Genomic DNA, 21,266 nt, shown 5'->3' on the forward strand with positions numbered 1-21,266 from the left:
GTGTGGATATTACTGTCAACTTACTTGCCTGAGTTCTGTAGATTCAAAGTTGGATTTTGTAATTTCTCCCAGTTGCGTATAAATATCTAAATCAGATACATTGATGGTGCGTGTGGTGAGATCAAGTGTACAAAAAGTAGAGCTTTTGAGTTTCTGTAAAGTGTTACACCCCATAAAATATGTACTTCTTTTTAGTTCCACTTCCCATTTTCTTGAAATATTTTTTTCTTACTCAGTTTCAATAGAGCATAGAAATCTGCTGAAGTGACTCAATAATCTCCCTTGCATTAGAATGGTAGTTTATTGAAATCGGGCAAGGCTTCCGGTGACAGTAACAGAGAAGCTTCCCTTTAGAAGTCAATGGCAGAAAGTAAAGTAAGTTAGTAAGGAAGCTATGGGGCATGATGGCAACGTGGATAATTGGGAAGTGGCTGGCAATAATTTAGAAGTAACTCAAAGCATATAAATGCAATCTGCATGATGATGGGGAACAAAAAATTATGGGCAGTCACAGACAGTAAAGTCCTTCCTTCCTATGCCACCAACCGGTTGTCTCACCTCCTTTTTTAAGGAAGTGGTGAGGAGATGGTATTCTTAAAAGCCCAGTATCAGCATGACTTGTGGCTTCTTTTTGGATTTGTTTGCCATTCCTGTCCACACCAAAGAGGGTAGGTGGGAAAAATTAGGGATTTGTGCCCTGATGGTTGGACCCACTCCACTGATCCATTAGTTACTAGTAATCTCACTTTTTCCTTTCAATATAATATATGTGTTTTACATTAACTAGCTTTTTAAAAATTACCTATTAAGATGAAACAGAGTATCATTGAATGGACAATGTATTTCCCAATCACATCTCTCCACTGTTCTGGCTTTCAGTTAATTTTTCTCTAAGGATCTACAGTTAAAGCTATCAGGGGGCATCAACATATGTTATTTTACATTTTTTATGATCCATGGTGATTATGATGATAAGGATAGGACTATGAAGACAGTGTATGTTCCACAACAAAACCATATTCGTTTGCTTTAAATTCGGCGTGCAGGAGCCAGTGAATTTTCCCCAAAAAATTTCAAAAGGATTTGTCAACAAATAGAAAAGAACAGTGTGTGGCAAGTATAGACTTGGGGGTAAATACATCTCTATAGGTTTAGTATAATAATCTCCAGTTCCAGGGCATGAAAATGTACTTCATTTATGCAGCCAAATAATGATTAAAAGATTTTTTTAAGTACATGACATACTGTTTTTCACACAGGAAGCTTACCTGCTAGCTGGGGAGTGCAGCCTTACTAACTGAAAACTTAAATAATGATACTAAATAACATCAAATATTGATTAAATACCTGTCAATGAATATATGCAATAGGGATTTGAAGGACTAACTATGATAATTATACAGGTGAGGAAACTGGAGACTATGTTGTTCGATGTCACACGGCTAGGTGGGAGGACTGGGACCCAACATAGGTATATCTGAAGACAAAACTTGCTCTGAAATGTGTAATTCAGTACTGCTTTCCAACCCTACTAATTCTCATTCTCTGATTCTTTGGACTCCAACCTAGTTTCACCACTCCTGTAAGGACTGTATCAATCATCTATTGTGTAACAAATTACCACAATAACTTAAAACAACCCCTGTTTATTAGTTTACAGTTCTGTAGGTCACAAGTCCAGCACCCAGTTGCTGGGTTCTCTGCTCAGAGTATCATAAGACTGAAATCAAGGTGTTTTCTGGGCTGAATTCCCACCTGGAAACTCTAAGTAAAAACCCTCTTCCAAGCTCATTCTTGTTGGCAGAATTCAGTTCATTACAGATGTAGCACTAGAGGTCCCTGTTTCCTTGCTGGTGATCATCTAGGGGCCACTCAAATCCTAGATGTTCCTGCATTCCCTGCCACATGCCCTCCTCCACCTTCCAACCAGCAGCAGTGCTTCAAATCTCTGACTTCCTCCATCTCTGACTTCTAAACCCAGATTTAAAGAGTTCATGTGATTGGGTTTGTTGGCCCAGATAATCTCCCTATTAAAGTCAACTTGGGACTTTACCTCTGCAAAATCCCTTTTGCCATATAATGTAACAAAATCACAGAGTGATGTCTCATCATTTTCACAGGTCCAAACTCAAGGGGAGGAGATTATATAAGTCATTGGGGGTCATTCTAGAATTCTGTCTACCACAAGGACTCTCAGAAACTATAGAGGAAATTAAGTTGAAATTTAAGAAGCCAAAGAAAGAAAGAAGGAAAGAAAGAAGGAAAGAAAGAAAGAAAGAAAGAGAAAGAAAGAAAGGAAGGAAGAAAGAAAGAAAGAAAATAAATAAATAAATAAATAAATAAATAAATAAATAAATAAACTATAAAGGAACATGGCAATTGGGAAACAGGAAAAAGTTATTTCCTCAAAATTTTAAGGAATACAAAGTAGAAAATAATTTTCAGCACTTGTAATGAACACAAAAGACAAGGCGGCTATATAAGAAAACAAAGATGGTCAACTTTTCAACAACAGATCAGTAAAATATATTTTACAAATAAATTTTTATTTCAAAAACATTAAGTTTGAAAATTTGTATTTTACAAGTTTTTATTTCAAATAGGAAACCATTGTTTTGAGAGTCTGAGTCATTGCTCAGCTCCACTGGTGAACATTTAATTATAACCGATGCATTGGTGCTCCACCATATTCCCTAAGCACTGGCACTTCCAATCCATGCGACAACTGCCCTTTGCAAGCATCATTCACTCTCTGCCTGGGGATTTTCTTTCAGCTTTCTCCTGGGGCAAGCCTGAAATCCCAGGGGATTGATGTCCTGAGAGCATCCCTCAGAGCAGCCCTCAGCCAATCATGGATGGCAGTTGGTGGTTGAACACCTAAGCTTCTTAACCCGTTAGGTAAAAACCAAAGAATGAAACAAACAAAGTAAATGAATAAAAAACCCTTTGGGATAAGTTCTACACAGTCTCCCAGAGTTCCCTGGTGTGATCGAGCCCAATGATATGATATGATCATGGTAGCTGATATAATAATGCACTCTTCATTAATTTCCTTCCCAGTCTCATTTCTACCCTCGTTTTCTATGACCACCTTCCGGATAGAATACTTACACTTAAATTCTTGTCACAGGTTTTTAGGCACTTAGAATAATAGTGACTATATTCCTGCATTTGGTTTGGTAGAAAAGGGCATTAACCTTTTATAGACAAATAGACTTGGATCCCAGTCAATGTGCAATTTTAGCTTTAGTTTTCTTACCTGTAAAATGAGGGCATTAAGATTTACCTTGTTGCATTAAATGAGTAATGATTATGGGTAAACTACCTAGTTCACAGAAGGAATTCAATAAGCATAATTTTTTTATTTTTCCTTTTTCTGGAATCCTCAATGTCTTCCTTGCTACTATTTCTGTAATTTCAAGAACCTGACCTCATGGTTTAAACTTCCTGCCCTCCCTAGTTATGGCTAACTGAGAGATAGATGGTGGAGTAAGCACAATTTTCTGTGCAATTATATTTTCTACAAAATCAGAGTATTTTATTAAAAATAAGTAAGCCAAATATTAAACACCCCTATATTTAAATTGAATAAAACATTTAGAACCAAATATTTTAAGTACATAAATTTTCTTTGGTACTTCACTCTCTTGTTCTTAAAGTTCCCTGAATCTCTGTGACAGTGCATTTAGACTATGGAACAATGCAACCAGAGCAAGACATTGGCCAGTTTTCAGGAGAGCCAAGCTCTAATTCAACCATAAATCAGTTTAAATCAGTTTTTTTCTTTCTTTGAGCATTGGCACGAATTGAGATTCAAACTCACATTTTCTAACATATGTAGGTTCGTCAAATACACTAAAATACTGAGTACAATAGTATTTTTAATGCCAAAGGAAATCATGTAAAGTATGAAATATCAGAATGTTTATATAAACTCTAGTATCAGATGGCCTGAGTTTAAATCCCAGCTCTGCAACTTATTAGCTGTGTGACCTAAGGCCAGGTAAACTCTCTATCCCTTTGTTTTCTCATCTGTTATGTAGTAATAATAATGGTACCTCCCTTGTACCATTATCGTAAGAATTAAAGAGTTAATTTGATTATTACATTAAAGATTAAATTAAATTAAATATTACATCAATTACATTAAAGATTAATGTAAGAATTAAATTAGTCAATGCATGTAAAACAGTTGCAGAAGCTCTTGGTAAATGTTAGCTATTGTTATTTTGGCTATTAGCATTTGGTCGATGATCTCCCTTGTGATGTTGTTCACCTACATGGGCAGGTGTACCCTTCTTTCTCCTCTCATAGTGTGTATGTCCTAGAACAGTGTTGTTTGAAAACTATTCACTTGTTCTAGAACTGTTCACTTGTCTGTGTCCCCACTTGACTATGAGGTATGTAATGTTAATTTCTACATCCTTTGTTTAATGAGTAAATTAATCAGAACTAGAAACTATGTAGCTAGATATGTTTTTTGTACAAGTTTATATTTTTATACAGTTAAGCAATGGATTCCAGAGGAGACTTTATGTCACCAGTATGAGAACAGAAAACATACCAGTTAAGCCAGCCATGTCACTTACTGGCTGTTTGACCTGAGGAAGATGACTGCATCTCTCTGAACCTCAGTTTCCTCCTTTATCAAATAGATATAATGATATAGTTTGCAGGGTGGTCATGAAAATTAAATGAGATAATATGTATCAAATGTTTGACACATAGCAAGCTTTCCTGTTAACAATTACTATTCCACTCTTTCCCCCTTAATCCAAAGTGCTGCTCAACAAGAGTTCGAAGACAACTGGACAGGAATCTCACTTTTCATAAAATGGTGGCATGGATGATTGCACTTCACTCTGGTAAGTTTATTAAAGAAAACTTGGAACCAGGGAGTTCCCTCTATTCATAGATACCTTTTTATATAGGAGATCAACCAGTTTTATAGTTAGATTAAGTGGTGGTTGGATATGTTGTATTTTTTTCATGAGTTTTGCTCAAAAGTATTTACCACACTTTCTGCCACTTCAATATTAGGATTTATTCCTTTAGGTTTTAAAGCATTTTTATTTCAGGATCTTCCTATAAAAATGAAAATATGCCATCAGAAAAGTCAATCCTAGTGTCCTCACCCTTTGCTATTCTTTCTAGTGTCAAAAATGTTAATTCACTCATGAAAACTTATTTATTCTAAAAAAAGTTCTTGGTTGCACGTGTGAATTTGTGGACTTTTTGCAGCAAACATACAGGAGCCATAGCCCATAAATTGAGAATCCCTCAAGACGGTCATTATCAGCTAAATACCTTCATTATTATTATTACTATTGTTATTGTTATTGCATGTATCCATACAATGGATATATATGTGTGTATATAGATATTATATGTTATTATTAAAATTATTAGGGTGGTAGTGTCAGTGCAAGAAGGGCTGTATTTGGGACCCTTATCTAATTCCACTAATTCACTCAACAAATCATTCATGTGCCAGAGAATATATAAGCACAGTGATAAAGCAGACTTGTACTCTGCCCTTAAAAAGTCTGTTCCTAGCCTGAGTAAAATAGGCTTAGATTACAGGCATTTAACTGAGTTTCTCTTCTACTAGTAGATCTGGCAGGCTTTTTTAGCAGTGGCAAATAAATAGTTCAAAAGAAATATATGATAAAATCTTGTTAGAAACTGGCATAGTGTACGGATTAAGAGCACATATTTGCGTGCCAGATGTACTGGATTTGATTCTTAACTCTGCTGCTTCCTAGCTTGATGACCTTGAACAAGGTTTTAAAGCAGTCTATGTCCCAGCTTCCTCATCTGTAAGATGAGCTGATATTAATAGTACCTACATCACTGAGTCAATGTAAGGATTAAGTAATTGTGAAGTACTTATAACAGTACTTGGCATCTAGTAAGCCCTATGTAAGTGTTTATTAATAAAGAATGCAATTTTTAAGACAGAGAGATTCATACCTTATGGCCATAGGTTTGTATCAATTCAATCAAATTTGTCATCTCTCTCTGGAGGTAATTTCAGAGTCAGGTTAATGGGCCAGCAATTAGGCATTCATTACATGAGCGTTTTCTGTTTGAGCCCAAATATATTATGGAGAGAGATACTGAGAGCATATCTAAACACCTTCAGAAACTAAGGCTATTGTGTAGAATCTTATAACTTGGTTGAGTCTTTAGGAGCATATAGCTCAACATCTTCATCTTACAAATTAGGAAACCAAGACCAGAGAGTTAAGTCATTTTCCCACAATTACACAACTAGAGAGGATCTTACCCACTAGAATTGCCTTGTCTCCTTGGTTCTGGAGACCCAGTTCTTGTTTATAAGTGTCCTGGGCCTCCCTTTGTCTCCCTGTGGCTTATCATAGAGTCAGAGGCTGTCCCAGAAACCCAGCTTACAATAAATTTGTTCATACTCTTCACTCTCTTTGTTTCTCTTCTCTGCCCTTTTCAGCGATTCACACCATTGCACATCTATTTAATGTGGAATGGTGTGTGAATGCCCGAGTCAATAATTCTGATCCTTATTCAGTAGCACTCTCTGAACTTGGAGACAGGCAAAACGAAAGTTATCTCAATTTTGCTCGAAAGAGAATAAAGGTAAGCCTCTCATTATCTGATTTAGATATTCTCTAGGTCATTACAATTGAGGACTAGATTTCAGTGAGTGAAGACCTCTACTTTGCCAGAAAAAAAAAAAGTTGGCTAACCATCAGAGGGACACGTCTGTAGGTTACAATAATGGGAGTATAGAAAAAAATGTCTCCCACACTCCTCACCTCATGTGTGGAGGTCTCTAGATGTTTTCCAGGTCTTTAAGCTCATCCATGAGAATGTGTGCATGTGAAGCCTGGAGTAACTCAGGCTTACCTGTGACTATGCCCACCAGTCAAAGAAAGCTGGGAACACATATCTAGTCGAACAAGGTTTGGTTTATTACTTGCTACAGCAAAAGAAATCTCACACCTTGAGGAACTCTGGGCATCTCAAGGGGATGTAAAGTGGATTTAGAATTTAGGATTCTGTTAGATGGTTTGGGGGAGGATTTAAGAATGCAAGGATTTTCTCTGGATCAGTTATGGTCAGGAATTGGGGGTAGTTCTCAGATAAGGTATCTTAATTATTTTTTCTTGGAGGCAGAGGGAACAGAATAGGACTAAGTCTATAATAGGCAAAGAAGCAGTAGTCATTGTCTAGGCTCAGACATGATTTTGGAGTGGTTTTGCTTTTATCTCACTCCATCACAGTCACAGAGTGACCTCCTCGGAAGCTGGTGTTTTGTGAAATTATTTATGTGAAGTAGGGAACATCTTGGCCTAAGTATTAGTGTAAGGCCAGCCACCAGCTGACAGTTGTGTGATGCCTTTTTCTTTTCTTACCAACAACATCTGAGGGATGGCCTGTGTCTACAGATTGTCATTCCTTGAGAAGCACAGGTGCACTGGGAGTAACTTAGCATTTCTCTAGGGGTAGCCAGGAGGGTATCCAGAAGTAAGAACTTCTATCCCAGCAGTTGTTGAAGCTTCCTACACTCAAAGACAGAAGCTCCAAGTCTTCATGCACCCAATGACTTGGGAAGATGACTAAATCACATTAATATGCACTGAATTCTAAAAATGTTTTCTTGTGTTTAGAAAACATCCTTAGTTTTGGAAAAAATAATTATTATCCTCAGACTTACATGAGAAAAACTTGCCTGATATACTTAGGGAGGGAATTAAACAGCATCATAAAAAACAGATTTTTTCTACAATATATTGGGTAATTTTTCTTTTACATTATTCATTGTTTGCCCAATGATATATGAGGGTGGCAACATTAACATAACTAGGTAAATCTACACTATCATGCTCTATTCAGTTGTTCCTGGATCACTTTTACTGTATCTATGCTCTCCTACTCTTCTAAATGTTTTCATTTTCAATAACCTGTAACTGTTTCCTCCTCAGAGGACTGCCCTGGGGCTACTAAAGTCCCTTTGCTCACAGGCTCAGAGGTCTTGGAAGGTTGGTGGGGGGCGGCTGAATGGTTACCTGTTCCTGTGCAACCCTTAGCCAATAACTGGTGGATGCAGACTATGAAACCTGGCTTCCTTGCCTTGAGACAGGATAAACTCTAAGTTGTAACTTACCCTCCAGAGTTGCCTTGCAGGATCAGGCTGAAGCTATCCCCTGTGAGACTGCCTGATTTCACCCCCTTGCTTGACTTGTTTGTCTTTTCTATCCTATTCCCTACTCTCTTACCAGTTTCTCTTGGAGCACATGTTTTCTAAGTCACTTGCCCATGAAGTCTCATCTCAGGATCTGCTTCTGGGGAGCACAGCTGATGATGTTCAGCATTCCCAGAATATATTTGCAAACTAAGCACTGTGGCCCTTTCAAAATCAAAGGGAGAAAGAGCCTTCAGACACTTTTAGGACATCCTGTAGTTGATTGATTTCCTTTATTTTCTACCCCCTTAGAAATAACTATTTAAGTACATCAGTTCACATTTCCTATGACATCTTAACCATGTAAGACATTTTAAAATTTAGAAACATCTATTTCAAATCTATATCTCTCTGTGAGGGATGATTAGGATTATTCAAAGAGGGGGTGAAAATATCTATTGTTCTATACATTGGACACTTTATAATAGTCCTTCATTTGAGAACCTATAATATTGTGCGTGCGCACGTGTGTGTGTGTGTGTGTGTGTGTGTGTGTGTTTATATTTTACAGAACCCTGAAGGAGGCCTGTACCTGGCTGTGACCCTGTTGGCAGGCATCACTGGAGTTGTCATCACGCTGTGCCTCATATTAATTATCACTTCCTCCACCAAAACCATCCGGAGGTCTTACTTTGAAGTCTTTTGGTACACACATCATCTCTTTGTGATCTTCTTCATTGGCCTTGCCATCCATGGAGCTGAGTGAGTGTTTAAATTCTGAAGTCAAGGATTTCATGTCCCTCAATTTCTAGGCAGGATGCTCCATTAGAGGCACAGTGACCTCCTTGCCTGTGTGTGGTTAGCCTGTCTGCTAAGGGAATGTGAGAGGATAGCAGAGGTCAGTTTGGTAGAAACCACTCAACATTGGCATTTTTGTTTCATGCACCCATGTAATTGCTATTCCTATTCATGGTGAAGTTATATATAGCAAGCTTGAAAAATACACCAAAGTCTGAGTATCTTTGCAAATGTATAAAACATATTGAGAGCACTGGTAGGATCTGGAATATCTGCAATGATATCCTCTATGGTTTAATCACTAGTAAATTAAACAAACCTCCAAACTAGAAGAGTTAATGATTAATCATTTGAAGAGGTTTGTTATAGTTCAATAAGTTTTGATTTAAGCCCACAGTCATTTATTTGTTGTCTACCATGTATGAGGACCTATCTCATACATGGAAATACAAGCAGGAAAAATATGTGGTTGTTGCCTTCAAACATTCTAATATAATGAAAGTAGCAGCTAACTTCTATTAAGGGTCTGTGCTAAGGGTTTGACATGATATATTTCTTTTAACCCCCAAAATGTATAGATTTCTCACTATCACCATTTCTTGGGGATAGTAATTGTAGACAAGAAACCTGGAGCTAAAATGTTAAAATATGCAGCCTAAGCCACCTCTCTGGTAAGTGGCCCAGCTGAGATTGGAGCCAGGCAGTCTAAAGCAGGCTGTGATAAATGTTCTCTTAGAGACACACAGTTCCTGGCTATGTGGTTAGGAGAGTTTGCCTGATTGGAAATCCTCTTTCATACCAAGTTTCCTTTTTTGTGCAGTTTCATACCACCTGCACACAAAGGCAGGCCTGGGGAAGTTCCCTGGTGGGTATAGGGCTCCAGGAAATTAGGGTTGAAGGAAGTAGAAGCTCAAGACTCACTCTGCCCAGAGCCCAGTTGGTGGCCAAGACATGACTGTGAAAAAGGGGAAGGGTGGGGAAAGCTGCATTGGGCACTGCATTCTTAAACTACTTGCTGACTGTGACCCCTGATAAACTCTTTGTAAGCATGGAGAAATCAATGTAGACCAAGAATCTGATGACTCTCTTAAAGCACTCAAATATCTTTAAATGGGACTTAGTCATAATCCAGTGTTTCAGGTAATCCTAGAGAAGAGAAATAATTTCTTCCCCTCTCCAATTTAGTAATTCCACCACTTTCTGTTTGTATGGTTTCGCAGATACTCATCTTCCTTTGAAGCAGACAGAGGAGATATGTTTATCTCCTTCTCCACTTGAAGAGAATCTGCTCTTTACAGTGGTTAGGTGATTTCTCACAGTCTCATGGCTCCGTAGCAGCTGAATTGGGTTTAAAATGCAGGTTTCTGGACTCCTGGTCCTGGCATTGAGAAGAGAAGGAGAAAATCAGATTATTTTCCTATCATTTACTTCCCATGGGAACTTAGGCATTTTGAACTTTAATAGTTATTTTTTGGACTCTTACTTTGTGTCTGGCATTTTTTATACATCATGCAAATTGCTTATTATAATGAACCTTTAATGAGGTACTATTACATCTGTTTTACAGCTGAAGGAACTGAGGCTCAGAAGAAGTTAAATAATTTGCCTGAGTCCACCAAACTAATAAGGGGTAGAAATGAGATTTGAACCCAAGTCTGTCTGACACAAAACAGAATTGTTTTCACCAAAACATTCTGCTTTGAGTTACTAAATCATTCTGATTTACATTCTAATGTAAAATGGGGGTAATAATACTTGCCTCTCAGGCTTGTCATGAGGATTAACTGAGATAATTTGTGTAAAATGACTTTCCCCAAGCCTGGCACATGATAGGTGCTCAATACATGATAATTCTCTTCCCCAAGACCTAAGGATAGAAAGGAGTGGTTAATGAACTTGAATTAAAACATTCTCAGAATACACCAAATGACACAATAAAATTTAGGTCTCCAAAAGAAACCTTTACAATGGGTTTTCTGTGTCTTTTCTTCTTATATATTCTGAAGATGCTCTCATTTATATTCCTTGAAGTCTACTCAACGTTGTGCCTTAGTCTCTCTATCACCAATAATTGTCTTATGATTTGGTAGTTGCTCAACTAGCATTTATTGAATTGAAATGAATGGGCTCTGAGCAATTCAAGGTACACACTATTAGTGTTGATGTCTGTGAGAATGTTATAATCCCTATATAGTTAAGTATCTCAAACTGGTTTCAAAATTTGGTTTGATTTAGATAATTTCCAAACCCACAAATAAGGCACTTCTTGTAAGCTTCAGGGCTACTGTATATGACTGTCTCGGTTGTCTACTATAGTGGGTGCCTGGCCAAGGACAATAAAGTTAGCCCACACTTTGATGATTGTGCCCTTTGCTTATAGGACTATCTTCATAGGAAGGGTACCATTTTCTAATTTGCACAAAGGCACTGTAGGGGCCAGCAGTCACTCTGTTAGATTTGCAATTTTTCTGCTTTTGTTTGTTTGTAAATGAAAATGATACTTGAGACAGAAGTAGAAATTCTCCCTTAAGAGAATTTGATCCAACACTTACCCTCTATGATGTTACATGTAAATATCCCTTTGGTAATTGCACATATATTTTTTCTGTTGCTGAGTATTATGCATTTTCTTTCCTTTCATCTATTCAGAGGGAGCAATAAGGTATCGCTTTTAAGTGAAAAGTACAGGGCCTACATCAGAGCACTTAAAATATATGCAGAATCTTTTAATAAAACAATTTAATTTCCTATTACTAAATGATCTGGACTTACATTTTTCACCCAGACGAATTGTACGTGGGCAGACCGCAGAGAGTTTGGCTGTGCATAATATAACAGTTTGTGAACAAAAAATCTCAGAATGGGGAAAAATAAAGGAATGCCCAATCCCTCAGTTTGCTGGAAACCCTCCTATGGTATGTACAATTCATTGTTGTTATTACAGTTTCATTACTGACAATCTTTAACCTGTGTCTAAGAAACATGTACAGATGTTATACATGTATATAGATGTCCATTACAAATGTCACGGAACAGCTAAAACGTGTGTCTACTTTTCTCTGCTATACTTATTGGATAGAATTGTTTCTTGAAAACTAAGCTTTGCATTGTTCTGTTATTAACATCCTGATATAAAACTTGGGAAAATAGTGTTTTTAGAAGTGCTGTTTTGGTTCAAGAAGTTCCATCTCTTTTCTTCATGACGACGCCAGCTAATGATTTTTAGGGGGACACTTGGGATTCCATCTTGAGCTGAGTTGGATAGCTCAAATAAATCACTTATAAGGAGCAAAGGGCCTCTTCAGATACCAGCACATAATACTTTCTATACAGCTTTCAGATTTGAAAAGGAAATTGATGAGGTGGTACATAAGGCTACCTTTAGGCATTAGGAGTTTTCTGTTTATGAGGCATAAAGGAGGCTGGACGGCGAGGTTCATACCAACATCCAATGGCATCATGTGGTGGGCAGAAGTGTGGCAAGGGTGACCAAGGAAATACATGGTGAAATACTTTCTTCCTTCTATTGGGAGCTCTGAAGGGTTCCATTTTGTGTATTCTCATAACACTGCTCCATAAAGATGTGGGCCTTGTAATCTTCATATCATTTCCCCCATTGGCAGACGGTATACTTTGTTGGTTATTGTGCTAGCCACTGGTATAAAACTAGGCAAAAATCAACATTTGTGCAGGGCTTCTGAAGAGGATTATTTTTTTTTCCTTAGGCACAGTATAACATAAAGGCAAATTTTCCATTCCATTTTCTCCTTTCTTTTTTCCTACTGTCTTAGCATAGGAGCACTCTTACTCTAGACACAGCATCCTATCTGAAGACGTAGGATCTTTAAGCATCTTTTCCCATTAATGAAAGCAACCAGACATATCAGTGAATTGGCTCCACTACATGCAGACATCAATAGAAAGGATAAAAGGGGAACTGTATTGCCAATCCTCTTGTGGGCAGGGGAAGGCACATTTCCTCGATGACAGCTGGAGTCAGAGTACTAGTACCTTAGCAGAAACCTACCTCAAAGAATTTCTAGGTATACTAGCAGCAATATCCAAATCTGGCTCCATTCAGTGGGGCTCCATGGTAGCACTCAGGAAACAGATAGATGATTTGAGACTGTTTTAAATATCTATCCCATTAAAACAAAGGCCAACAACAGAACATTGTTTATATTTGGGGCAAATATTCTTCAAGTTTGGCTGAAGATGGAGAGATTCAGGTGCTCTCAATTTCCAACAGTAAGTTTCCTATAAAAGTAATCTAGTAGAAAGATTATATGTGAGACTATCGGAAGCACTCTCTTATTTTTTCCCCCTTAGAATACATTCTGGAAAGTCATTTTTTAGATAATATTGCTGTCTAAAATTCTTTGCTAGTTTAGGTATTAAACTAGAAATCCAATTGTCTGAGTTTCAGGATGGATCTGTTTGACCTCAATGTTTTTATACGGCCAATAATGCTACAGAGTAATTCCAGTGTTCAGAAACACTGCATGTTCTGCATGTTCTGACCCAAGAGATACCTAAAGAAGTCTGAAAAGCTCTAGGTTTGTCTCCATTCAGCAAGGGCATTGCATACTCCCAGAATTTCTCAGAATATTGGAGAAACAGCCAAACTCTTGCATAAAATTTGTCATCTTGCAAATTTGTCACTGTGACTACATAACTAAGAGAAAGCAATCACAGTGTTGCATTAAAAATATTGTGTTGCTGAAATGTTATCCTTTAAAGAAATGTTAATTCTGAAACCAACCTTGCTTTGTTATAGGGTTACTGCAACTGTAGTTGCAACACTGAGAGGAAATCCCATTCTTGTGAGCAGTTCCTCTTGGGAAAGTTTTATCTTGTCAGTACAGTTCCCCAGTGTGACTAAGGAGAATGTTTACTTTTACTGGCTCAAAATTATCTTAGTTTCACATATTTTCATATATTCCATTGTAGAAGAAATTTATTTATCTAATGTCAAATATTTAAGCAAGCCTACAAAGATTAACTTGGCTTCTAAAATTTTTCTCCCTCTGAATATTTTGTTATCTATTACCACTTAATGTATCTCATTTTCATTTTTGCTCTGATTACAGACTTGGAAATGGATAGTGGGTCCCATGTTTCTGTATCTCTGTGAGAGGTTGGTGCGGTTTTGGCGATCTCAACAGAAGGTGGTCATCACCAAGGTACTGATTGGTTTAGTAATTACTAGTGGTCAGTGTCTAACTATATCATGGACAAGTCTTCCCAACTCCTCTATATCATTGATCAGATGTTACAGCAGAGAGAAGACCTACAATTTATTTCAATTTACTTAGCTCAATAATCAAATGTTTGAGCCTTTAACTGGGGAAACTACAAGTTACCATTTTTGATGTTAAAATGAAGCCAAGTTCTTTCTGGGCATCAATCTCCCCCACCCATTGTGTGTGTGTGTGTGTGTGTCTGTCTGTGTGTCTGGGTGTGTCTGTGTGTCTGTGTGTGTGTTTGTGGAGGGGAAGGTGACAGAGGCATTATTTGGTTAGTTAAGAGCAGAAAAGAAAAAGAGGTGAGTTCAAAGGGGAATAAATTGAGTCTTAAAATTTTCAGATGCCAAAAGAACCAGAGATCTAAGGGTAGGTCTCATTGAGGCTGAGCTAGTTTTTCAGGTTGTCTTTACCATCTTTTCTGTGCTGTGTATGTAATAATCTAATAGGAAAGTTGAAGTGCCCAAAATTTCAACAAGTTAGTAAATAAGCTGCCTCTCAAATTTGCTCTCCTAATTCCAAGTCTAGAGTGGCTTTTCCTGAACTCTAATCTGTTTCTCATCACAAAATAAATAAATATCCAACTAAATAAATGTAAATGGAACTCCTTGTTATAATTTCAGGAAACACTAGGAAAGTCTGTCTTTATCAAATAAAATTTAATTCAATTCAACTCAGTTCAAAAAGTATTTGCCAAAACCCTACTGTGGGTTATTTTTGCAAAACACACAAATTCTTCCTGTCCTCCACCCTATCTTTCCTCATTTGCTGTCTATGGTGGGTCATAGTAAAGTTAGTTCAGCTGGCTTTGGAAGTCTTGAAATATAGGAAACCACAACAGTTCTCCTTTTGTGATATTTATATTGCATTATAAGAACAATCCCACAGATCAGCAAAAACAGTTGCTGCAAAATTTCCCTTACTAGACTAGAGATGACTGAGTCAGACAAGTATTTTTCTTAAACATACTTTTAAGGAAAACTTGTTTTCCTTTGAAGAAAATAGATATTTGTTTTCTTCTCATATAAATAAATATGAGAAACAAGATGTTATCCAAAAGTATTCCAATGAGAATGCTGTCCACTTATTTAGTTACATCTCATTTGTGCCTATGATAGCAAAATTGTAATATGGTAAAAATTTTTTCCACAACACAAAATTGCAACATGGTAAACAATTTTCAACATAATTTTAATTTTCTGTTTTCAAAATGAAGCTTTACAACTCCTTATTTCAGAACAGAAGGGAAGTTGGTTATAGTTTTTATCATGTAAGATGCATTTAAATCACAAGTTCTGGAAACGTTTGACATTTTTTTAAAAAAGAATTTTTCACTCTTCCACAACTCCGTGTTCGAGAAAAGCCCAGCAATATCAGTTAACATCAGGAAGCTGCTATTTTATTTCTATTGATTTTTCTTTCCTTTGATGTCCCTTGGTTTGTCTTTAATTATACATATAAGGTTCTTCTAGAAGTCTTAGGAATCATCAAAGAAACAGTATATTACTTTCTGTATTGCTCTTCACTGTGTTCCATTTTTTAAAAAAATTATCCAGTCAATAGTTGATGGACATTTGGATTGTTTCCTGTTTTTTGCTATTATGAATAAAGCTGTTATAAACGTGTGTACGTAGACAGATGAGGATGGCAATGGGTGGGTAGAAAAGATGGTGTACTCCCCAGGTAGGGAGAAATGTAGAAATAACGCATGGAATCAGGCAGATTCAAGGTGTGATTCAGGACAAAGATAGACCAACTTAGTTAGTCTTGTTTTGGGGAATGTTGCTACATAACCAGTCAATGGGATCTCCTTCTTCTGGCCAGCTATTAGGTTGGTGCAAAAGTTATTGCGGTTTTTGCCATTAAAAATATGGCAAAACCGCAATAACTTTTGCACCAATCTAATACTAAGGCCCTCTCCCATCCTCTTGGGGGATAGGAAGGCTGAGCAGGAAACATCAGTTTTTGTAAATTTTTTAGCACTTTTTTGACTTCTGAGAGGAAAAAAAAATCACAATAGGCTGATTTCTTATGTTGGATTCCCTGGTAAAGACTGAGAACTGCATGCAGAAGGTTTCTAAGGAATTCTATAAGAGATAAACCTGGAAAGGAAGTAAGAAAGGCAGGAATGGGGAGAGAGAAAAGCTGATCCTCTTTCTAGTTGTAACTGTGGCCTCAGCTGATACTACAGGGAGTGTGGAAATTGAGATGGCCCCTTGGAGTTAACCTAAGTTAAGGAAAAGGGACTAGGCCTTAGTATCCCTTAATCAGCCCATCATTAGTAATGGGCTACAACTGAGGGCAATTCCCTGTGACAGACACATCTGCTGGAGGAACTCCTGTGTTGTCCCTAAAGCAGAGATCTAAGTGGGCCAATTTAGCTCAGTTTTTTTATCCATATGGACACTAAAAAGGCAAGTATTTAGGAAAAATGTCATTTCCAGACGTATGTTTTATTCTATAGGTGGTCACTCACCCTTTCAAAACCATCGAGCTACAGATGAAGAAGAAGGGGTTCAAAATGGAAGTGGGACAATACATTTTTGTCAAGTGCCCAAAGGTGTCCAAGCTGGAGTGGCACCCTTTTACACTGACATCCGCCCCTGAGGAAGACTTCTTTAGTATCCATATCCGCATCGTTGGCGACTGGACAGAGGGGCTGTTCAATGCTTGTGGCTGTGATAAGCAGGAGTTTCAAGATGCGTGGAAACTACCTAAGTGAGTAAAAAGTACATATTACCAACGTATATGAGTTCAGGAAAAATGGCACTAAATAGCTCCTCTTCCTCCATGTTTTACTAAGTCTCCAACAAAACACACAGGTTCTAAGAATATAGGTAGCTATTTCTGTGGTCACCGTTTCATATGTGTAGTGTGTTTATGCATATTTTCATAAATCTTATGTGAAATATGAAACCTTTGAATCAAATATTAGAAAAAAATACTCCCAAATTCCTTTAAATATGTAAGGGTCAAGGCCAAGTTATATTAACTTTCCTAACAAATATAATTGTAGTGTATCAAAAATATTCTTAAATTTTCATTGGCATAATTTATTTGAGGTTAAATGCCATATATTAGCCCCTTTGCCTCCTTTTCCCTGCATGCCTAACATGCTATAAGGCACTTAGTAGATGCTAAAGAAAGGTTTGAGAGTTTGTTGAATAACTCAATGAATAGATAAATGAAAAGTGGAGACATTAAATCTACAAGATGTAATGATGCAGCAAATCCTCACTTCAGGGTGCACCGTATGCAAGAATTTCAAGAGTGGGATGTCCTGGCAAGACATAGGGTGTGTGTGGAGGGGGCGTTGTTGTGTGTGAAGAGGGGTGGGGAGATTAAAAAAAAAAGAAAAAAAAAAACTTGTTCTGAGTTACCGAATGTTTTTGGTTAGCCAAATATTTCTCTTTTTACTTCCAAACCCAACATTGGCACTAAGTTTGGTTAATTGAAAGCTATTTCACAGAAGGAAGCACCCAATAGATACATTATTCCAATTTGAATTAACATGTTGCACATCCCCAATAATTATGGGTGCCCCATCTCACTCTGAAGAGCAAGACATCTCTGTAACTATCTCTTCCCCATTTCCCTTCAGGATAGCGGTTGATGGGCCCTTTGGCACTGCCAGTGAAGATGTGTTCAGCTATGAGGTGGTGATGTTAGTGGGAGCAGGGATTGGGGTCACACCCTTCGCATCCATTCTCAAGTCAGTCTGGTACAAATATTGCAATAACGCCACCAATCTGAAGCTCAAAAAGGTAAGTCCTTTCATTTATCGGAGGGCCTTAGAGCAGTAACCATACTCTGCCATGTGAGGCCTGAGAGTGCTTCCGGTGGTTCCAGAGAGAAAGGCTTTTCTTCAAAAGAATATTTGTTAAATCTAATGTGCTTCTAGATAAGTAGGCCTATTAGTGAAGGGAATATATTGTATTTGTATAGTGTTGCTGGAAATTCAGAAGAAAGAAAGTTGGGAAAGTATTCACAGCCCCAACTTAATAGCAGTAATTTTTGTATATTCTCTTCTAATATTTTTCATGTTTACATATTTTTAGAAGGTTGTAAATATTAAGTATGTATAATTTCATGTCCTGCTTTTAAAAAAACATTATAGAAAGTGTTTTTCAACATCTTCACAGGCTTTATAATGATGACTTTAAATGATCTCTTCATGTTCTATTGAGAGGATATTGAATAATTTTTCTTTCATCTTGTGTTAGATACTGAGATTGATTCAATTTCCAGCCGCGCCCCACCCCCTCCACTCACCCAATACTTTTTTTGCAAAGGGAGGAGAGGAGACCTGAAACTCTACTTATGAATATCTCCTCAGGATCAATTCACAGGAGATTTTTTGGTTACCTATAAATTTGGTTTTATTGTGTAATAAAGGGTATCCTAAATAAACCTCAGGTCATTCTAATAACTGTAAAGATAAACTCTAATAGGGACATTAAGCCTACCTTGACTTTTCATTCTCCCTGTACCTCTTTTCCATGTGGAGGAGATGTGCATAGAACCTTATTTTTCCCCTCGGAACTCATGAATGTCTGGCAGTAGCAGCCAGGGAAGAATTTCTGTGGCAATCCCTGCTAGTCTAGATTCCATCAGGCTTTCTGAGAAGAGGTTCGAAGGAAGCCAGAGATTCTGGGAGAGTAAGAGCAGACTCAGAGGGAAACTTGGTGGGCTAATAGTTTTTTCTTAAGCTGTGTATTTCTGAGGTCAAGTTACTTATTTACTGCCCTGCTAGAGTGAAGGCCAGAGCAGGTTCATGTAAACTACCCTGTGAAATGTCCAGAGCCTTCTGAAAATCTATGTTTCTAGGCATTCTGAGCATCAAGAAAAAGTTTAGGTGACAGAAAGTGGAATTCCACATGGTAATGCTGATAGGGCCTGCCAAATATAATCTGCTTCATGATCCACCCCATTTTCAGATCTACTTCTACTGGCTGTGCCGGGACACACATGCCTTCGAGTGGTTTGCAGATCTGCTGCAACTGCTGGAGAGCCAGATGCAGGAAAGGAACAATGCCGGCTTCCTCAGCTACAACATCTACCTCACTGGCTGGGATGAGTCTCAGGTAAGGACAAGACTCCAAGGCTCAGGTCCTTCCCATAGTGTACAGGGCTTACGAACTTCCCCTTGGTTATTGGTGTGTCTTGTGTACTATTTTTTCTAAGTATGTTTAGTGGATTTGGTGATCCAGTCCATTCACTCTCATTTAGTATCGCCACATTATATTTACACTGCTCAGATTAGAATCAAAGCCAAGGAGCCTGTGAGGGAATAAAAGCCATCACTTTGACATTATTAGAGCAGTTCTCCCACCAGGCACTCTGAAACCAGGTGATTGAGATGATGCACAGGGTTATTTTGGGGAAAATTTAGCTTTCTCTTTCTCTCTGTCTCTCTCTCTGTCTCTCTCTTTCTCTCTGTCTCTCTCTCTGTCTCTCTCTTTCTCTCTCTCTCTCTCTCTGTGTGTGTGTGTGTGTGTGTGTGTAAAACAGACACTCCCCAACTTAATAATGGTTCAACTTATGATTTTTCAACTTTACAATGAAGTGAAAGCAATATGCATTCAGTAGAAGCCATACTTCAGTACAAGCCATACTTCAGTACTGTATTCAATAAATTACATGTGGTCTTAAACCTTTTATTGTAAATAGGGTTCATGTTAGATGATTTTGTGCAATTGTAGGCTAATATAAGTGTTCTGAGCACATTTAAGGTAGTCTAGACTAAACTAACTATGATGTTTATTAAGTTAGATGTATTAAACCCATTTTAGACTTATGGTATTTTCAATTTAGTGATGGTTTTATCAGGATATAACACCATTGTAAGCTGAGGAGCATCTGTTTATATAACATACATAAGCATAAAAAGGATTCTGTATATATATTTTTTAATATGTATATATGTATCATATATATATTTATATGTACTATGTATATATGTATTTATAAAATCATTTAATTTATATGCTTTTGTATGTTTTATAATATACTCACTACATTTATAATTATTATGCACATATATTGCCAGGTATTATTCTTATTTATCTATTCACATAGATTGTCTAATTTTATCATCTCACCAACCCTATGAAGTAGCTCCTATTATCATCCACACTTTACAGATGAAAAAACTCAGACCAGGTTAGGTCATTTTCCTAAGAGTACCCAACAAGTAAGTGACAGAGACAGAATGTGCCACAGCCTGTCCTCTCAGCATCTTGCAGTAGTTCATGATTATCATTTATAAATAAATTACTATATATCTAATGAAGGTGATATATATGCATGTATGTGTGTGTACAATGAGAGTGCTCTTTCAAAAATGTTTGGAGAGCACTATAATAAAGTAGCCAATAGTTCTCAACTGGGACAATTTTGCTCTGCTCCCCCCCAAGACACACACCAGAGACAGTTGGCAATGTAAATATCCTACAATTAAAAAGACAGCCCCCCACAACAAAGAATTATACAGTCCCAAATATCAATAGTGCTGAAATTGACAAACCCTGAAACAAGTTAATGATTCCTGGAGTGGTAACATCTTTGTAAATAAGCAAACATTAATGACTTGGCCTGGAAGCAGCATAAGCTATCACCATGAGTGAGGAGCTAAGGCAAGAGTCTCTGCATATTTCTGTCCAGTGTCTCAGCTGGTGTCTGAGTCCATTTGTGCTGCTATAACAAAACACCCGAGACTGGGTAGTTTGTAAAGAACAGAAATTTATTTTCTCAAAGTTCTGGAGGCTGGCAAGTCCAAGATCAAGACACCAACAGGTTTGGTTGTCTAGCAAAGGCTACATCTTCTGGGTGGGAGAAATACTGTGTTTTCACATGGTGGAAAGAAAAAGGGAAGGCTCGTCAAATACTGTGTGATGACTCTTTTCCAAAGCCCTTAACTCATTCATAAGGGATGATCCTTCATGTCTTAATCACCTTTTTAAGGCTCCACTTCTTAATGCTATCACATAGGCAACATCTGAATTTTGGAGAGGATACATTCAAACTGTAGCAACTGGGTATACATAGACATTGACTCCACA

General features: G+C 37.5%; 1 protein-coding gene across 3 annotated transcripts in view; it reads left to right on the plus strand.

Moving 5' to 3' along the window:
* The window catches only part of LOC100982531 (cytochrome b-245 heavy chain), a 41,327-nt gene that overhangs the window by 11,574 nt on the left and 8,487 nt on the right, over positions 1–21,266 (plus strand). For all 3 annotated transcript variants that reach the window (XM_063601720.1, XM_003815393.3, XM_014343408.4), the window contains exons 4-11: positions 4,781–4,865; positions 6,470–6,615; positions 8,736–8,926; positions 11,748–11,877; positions 14,053–14,145; positions 16,670–16,923; positions 17,807–17,969; positions 19,143–19,289. In XM_063601720.1, coding sequence (XP_063457790.1) covers positions 4,781–4,865; positions 6,470–6,615; positions 8,736–8,926; positions 11,748–11,877; positions 14,053–14,145; positions 16,670–16,923; positions 17,807–17,969; positions 19,143–19,289 — 1,209 coding nt within the window. The remainder of the gene's footprint in view (positions 1–4,780; positions 4,866–6,469; positions 6,616–8,735; positions 8,927–11,747; positions 11,878–14,052; positions 14,146–16,669; positions 16,924–17,806; positions 17,970–19,142; positions 19,290–21,266) is intronic.

Source organism: Pan paniscus, chromosome X (assembly GCF_029289425.2).
Source record: "Pan paniscus chromosome X, NHGRI_mPanPan1-v2.0_pri, whole genome shotgun sequence".
NCBI classification, from domain to species: Eukaryota; Metazoa; Chordata; class Mammalia; order Primates; family Hominidae; genus Pan; species Pan paniscus.